General features: G+C 40.7%; 1 protein-coding gene across 1 annotated transcript; it reads left to right on the forward strand.

The window, feature by feature from the left end:
• The first annotated feature begins 1,510 nt into the window (after positions 1-1,510).
• LOC136875902 (dynein regulatory complex protein 10-like) lies at positions 1,511-3,130 on the forward strand. The gene has a single exon (XM_067149522.2). It carries the CDS (start codon positions 1,511-1,513, stop codon positions 3,128-3,130), a length of 1,620 nt encoding a protein of 539 aa, XP_067005623.2.
• Positions 3,131-5,848: the final 2,718 nt, after the last annotated feature.

A 5,848-nucleotide genomic window follows, 5' to 3' on the forward strand; every position in this document is an offset into this window, starting at 1 on the left:
CGTTCCGTTTTACTGTAGGCCCAGTAGATAGCAGGCCGAGTAAACCGAAACTCTCTTGGGCGTCTATGGCTGAGATTTTTAATGAATTTTGTCTGGTAAACACCAAATGTGTCACCAGAGATCTTTTACATGCCGATATGGAGTGTTGAATGGAATTTTTTCCACCCTTCAAAAATCCGACTACCTCTGCCGGGTTTGAACCCGCTATCTTGGGATCCGGAGGCCGACACTCTACCACTGATCCACAGAGGCAGCTATTGCTAAACAACCATCTCAGTTTAGACACCAGGAAACCATTTCTCAAGACCTTTATTTGAAGTGTGCTACTGTATGGATTCGAAACCTGGACATTAGAGAAACAGGAGGAAAAAACTTGAGGCTGCAGAATTGGAGAATAATTACATAAAACAAGTTGTATCGATAAGAAACAAATGACCTTGTTTAAAAAAAAACATAAGGGAGGATCGATGTTTATTAAATATGACAACGAAGAGGAAAACAAAGTTCCTTGGACACGTACTGAAAAATTACTCTCTTCTCAAAACAACCATCGAAGGTAAAGTACTGGAAAAGAGGCCCAGGGGACGACAAACTATGTCATATATCAGGAACTCCGTCGATGAACTAGCATGTGGTTCCTATAACACCATGAAGAGGCTAGGAATAGATCGTCAGATCAACGACAAGGCATTGCCTTTAGTCGATGATGATGATGATGATGATGATGATGATGATGATGATGATGATGAAAACTCTGTATAGCCTGTAAACCACCTGTATGTGATATTCGCCTTACTCCATCCCTAATGGAAATACAAACTATTGTTGGCCTACGGTTTGCAGCAACTGTTATAAAAGGGGTGGAAGTAGGGAATCATTGCATATTTACAAGATTTGCATCAGGAAACCTGAGATTTGTTTTGAAAAAATACTACACTGAAAAATAAATCACAAATTCACGGATTGATAACAAAACTAACACAACTAACATGTCCGTTGTATATGCAGTGCATACTCACTATAAAAGCATATCATTTATTTGTGGATCAGTCTCTGCTGGTCCATGTAATGCTCCATGTTAATACACACCATTTAAAGCCACAGAGGTTTAATCACTGCGGTTCTCACACGAACACAAATTATCTTCACTTCTGTTACCATTGATGCTTCCACGGCCCGTACTTATAGACGTGATATAGGCTTTTGGGCTTATACCGTGTCAAGAAAATAAGGTGAAACGTTATTTATTTATTTATTTTATTTATTTATTCTTTACGAACGCAAAGAATTTCACATTATTTTCTTGACACGGCATAAGCCCAAAAGCCTATATCATGTCTATCTTGCCTTCTGTTTGTAGTCTTGATATTTCCATAGAAACACGAATCTGGAATAGACAAACGTTGTAAAACTATCGCTTGGTAACGATTCCGTACTTCTAACTGTTAAAAGAGTCAGCTTCTGAAAGGCTCCAGGTAATTTATTTCGCAAGCAGAGCAGTACTGTTTTAATGTCGGCGTTGACAGAAGAACAAGTTGTTCAGGATACTAAAGCAGAGAATGAGGAAGAGGTGGAGGATGAGGGAGATGAACCGTCTGATACGTCCGTACAGGTACAATATGACTTGGTACTCCTACCTACGATCCGTACACCTTCACAAATCACTACCTTTGAGCAAGGATGGCGAGCACACTCAGATAGTACCACTTCAGCAATAGCAGAACCTTTAGATCCTGTAACCAAAGGGTATAGTGAAAGATATAGAATTAGTTTAGAGTTTAATACTCAAAAAGATCGCATCACACGCATTATTGACCAAGCCATCAATTGTACGGAAATAGCAATGTGTATTCCACTTCTAGCCCAAAATGAGGGAGTACTCTTGAGACCAGTTTGTAACAGAGAAGAAATGGAACTTCTTATGTCCTGTTGTAATAAATATCATGGGTACGACATGATGTTTAATAAAGGACTACACAACGATATTCCAAGAAGTATAAGTAAAATTTTCGAAGGAGATATCGAATCCATTATACAGATGGTAACAGATAATGATACCACTAAAACAGATTTGAACAAAGAAGGTGCGTCAAAGGAATGTTGTGAGCACCAGTCGAAAAGCTCCGTAACGTGGGCGTCCGACCAGGATATATCAAAACCGAAATCTAAAAATATGAAAGTTTCAGCCAGTAAAACTGGCGTCGCAAGTAAGGCGAAAAGACTTGATCCCATGGTTTGCAGATTAGTGGATATGATAATCGGTAAGCCAGTTGTTGCAAATTTTGCTAAGCATTTCATCCAGCAGATATCACCTGGTGCTACAATGTTTTTGGAATATCTTCGTGAGCTGAAATCGTATCTGTTGTTCAGAATGTCCATCTCCCCTCGTGCTCAACGTGCCACACAGAAAAAACTTCGAAAATTATGGCTATCAAATGAGGAACTGAAACTTGAAGCCGCAAAATTGCGAAATACTGCTAATGCAGTTATAAATGAAACTAATACAAAACTAATTGAGAAACACAGCTCAATTAAAGAATTGGAGGACAGTATTGCCAACTTACATGAAACGTATAAACATGCACAAGAAAATTCCCAAGATCAGTCTGAGCGCAATATGATAACCAGATGGAAGGACAGCCAACTGAAACAGCACGCTTTCAGCAAAGAGGTCCTTGATGCCCAGTGGTCTTTAAAGCAAAATTTAACGAGGCACTTAGAGCAAGAAAAGGAACTTCGAGCTAAGAAGTACAAATTAGAGTCTCAAATGCTAGGGCTAATACAGAAATACGACCTTGCTATGACGGAGAGGCAGAAGGATATTGATGAACTTAAAGCAGAAATCGCAGATCAAGAAGAACGTTTGGCAAAAGTAAAGGAAGAATTTGATATACAGTCAGAGGAATATTACCTGCTAATGGATGAAAAGGCTTGTGAAGAAAGGCGTATTTTCCAAGCTAAGGTACACGAGTTTTCTCTTAATCACTACGCGCGTGTTATTCAGCGGTACTGGAGAGCGTATAGGGAACGGAAACTGCAGCGTCTAGCACAAAAGAAGGCCAAGTCTAAGAAAAAGGGTAAGGCTGGTGGTAAGAAGGGAGGTGGTGGGACAAAGGGTAAGAAAAAATGAGATAGCAATTTGAAGAAATTCTCCCCAACTGAAACAGATAAGTAAATAAGATATTAAAGAAATTCTGCGTCAGTCAGATGTGCAGAGTCAAAAATAAAACGTGTTATATATCTGATTTTGGTTTATACTTGTTTAAACAGCGGAAGGTTCCTTTCATGTGTGAAATATGGAAAGAAGTGTTGTGAATTATTAATGGAGCTATTGTTAAAGTTTAGGCATAAATGGATATAGCCCTTTCTCTACTTCTCAAAAGGAACTTACCAAGCGAGTTGGCTCCCCGGTTTGGGAGGATTAGTTGTTAGTTTGCATTCCCAAGGTAGTGAGTTCTAACACGGCTATCGGAAGCCCTGATTTCTCAATTTTTACGTGAAACAAATGCTGGGGCTGAACCTTACTTAAATCTTTGGAGCAGTGGTTGTAGGCAAGCACGATCTCACCATTCATCATGGCAAAATATATCACACCATCTAGAATAACACAAACAGCTCTACTGACCAACGTGCAATTCTTGGTGCCTTTGCTATCTGTTGAGTCACAGCATTTTGAATGTAGATAACTCTTCAATTGTAAACACGTAGGCTAATCGTCCCTCAGGTCCCGGTAAAATCTCTGACCTGGATGGGAATCGAACCTGAGGTCTCCAGGTAAGAAGCAGGCACGCTACCCCTACAACGCGAGGCTCGCCAATCACAGGACAGGACCGGTGGAAGGATATTTTTGAAATTCTTCTGGAAGTAAAGGAAAACTCCCTGCGGACATGGCGAACAATCGAGCTCATGGCGAGGAGGACAATGGTATTATAAATGTTACGCTCGAGGAAGTGGAAAGGATGGTAAATAAACCCCATTGTCATACAACAGCAGGAATAGATGAAATTTGGCCTGAAATGGTAAAATATTTTGGGAAGGCAGGAATGAAATGGCTTCACAGAGTATTAAGATTAGCATGGAATGTTAGTAATGTTAATTCTATACATCCCCTTTAGTTGTATGGTGGTCAACAACACTAATCACTTATTGCACAACAAAAATAACCACCCTAAATATTTATATAGTGTTAGTTACCTGATGTTATATCTTCAAAATGTGTTAAAAACTCTACGCTGAAATTTCAATATTTTACATATGCAAAAGCAAACAATTTTTTAGTTTTAAATTGATCTGTAGAAATAACTTAGCAAATTTGTATGTATTTTATGCAACTGGGCATGATTGATTACTGTTCTGGTAGTAAATGCGAAGGGAGGTCAATATATAAGGCAACACACTTTTTTCTAAAAGCAGGTTGGTTTAATTTCGGATTCAAGTACATCATGTTCTTCCCCAATTCTTTTGCTAAAATAGGCCTACCTTATTTTTCAACATAATCTCCGTTCAATGCCTTACGCCAACGTAATGTGAGGGTCTGTATGCCTGCATGGTACCACTGACTGGTCGATGACGGAGCCAATGTCGTGCTACAAGTACTTCCCGCAGAGAGCATTCTTCATTGGAACAAACAGATGGAAGTCAGAAGGCGCGAGATCCGGGCTGTAGAGTAGATGAGGAAGAACAGTTCGCAGAAGTTTTGTGAGCTCCTTTCGGGTGCGCAGACTTGTGTGAGGTCGTGGAGAAGGTGTTTGACTGTGATCCGTCGATCACGTCGAATAAGGGTGTCCGCACGTTCGATCTTTGTAGGCGTCACAGCTGCGTGCGGCGGCCGGCACGCGGGAGATCAGACAGGTTTGCTCGACCTTGTGATGATGAAACACGCCTCGCCCAACAACTCACCGTGCTTTTGTCCACTGCCAGATCTCCGTAGATATTCCGGAAGCGCCTATGAATATCTCTGATGCCCTGGTTTTCCGCCCAGTAACTCGCCTCCGTTGCAGACTCCATTTTGAAGGCTACTTATAGCACTTCCACATTTCGGAAATTAATGAAACTTTACGAGACGAAGCGGGAATATTCAAATATATCCCAAACAAAACTCCAATTAAAACGAAATTGGCCGAGAAATAAAATGTGTTGCATTACATACTGAACGCCCTTCGTATATGCAGTAGATCACAGCATGCGGTATGTTGGACGCCGTGGTAACTACCCAGGGAGTAAAGTTCTTCTCAAGACAACTTGATGGCAGGGTACTCGTCATTAAATAGGTGGCTAGTGCCAGTAACCACTATGATCGAAAGGTCGGCCAAGAGGTAATCAGCATAGGTAACAGCAAACGAGCTTCAGAGTGCTAAGACCACGATCCCTTCCACCCCAGTTCTTGTCTTAGGACAACATAAATATCTAGTCCCCGAACCACGCGAATGAACCATTAACAGTTAAAATCCCCGGCCCACCCGGGAAGCCCTCTGTACCGAGGGCTAGTACGTTGAACATTCAGCCAAGGAGACGGATACAAAATTATTTTTATAATCGTGGTTACAATAATATCTTGAACATGTTTTTCTAAGTTATAAATAAAAAGACCGCTGTGCTTCACTTCGAGTGATTGTTCTAAAAGAAAGCATTGTGTCAACTAGGTGACCATCCCTTCTTAACACTAATTAGAGGAGAAACTGGAAAGTTCCCATACTTAGAAATTTGAGAGTAACAGCAAAGGGGTGGGATTTATCACAGGCAGAATACAAATGTAAGACTCCCTATAATCCTCACAAACCTTGTACATGGGGCGATCAAAAGAGTTTCCGTTGTATGGCCGTACAGTCCTGAATCGTGATGCCAATCA

Source organism: Anabrus simplex, chromosome 6 (assembly GCF_040414725.1).
Source record: "Anabrus simplex isolate iqAnaSimp1 chromosome 6, ASM4041472v1, whole genome shotgun sequence".
Lineage (NCBI taxonomy): Eukaryota > Metazoa > Arthropoda > Insecta > Orthoptera > Tettigoniidae > Anabrus > Anabrus simplex.

What these genes read in the sequence shown, in the direction of transcription:
- LOC136875902 (XM_067149522.2), top strand. Translation starts at nt 1,511, where the DNA reads ATGTCGGCGTTGACAGAAGAACAAGTTGTTCAGGATACTAAAGCAGAG.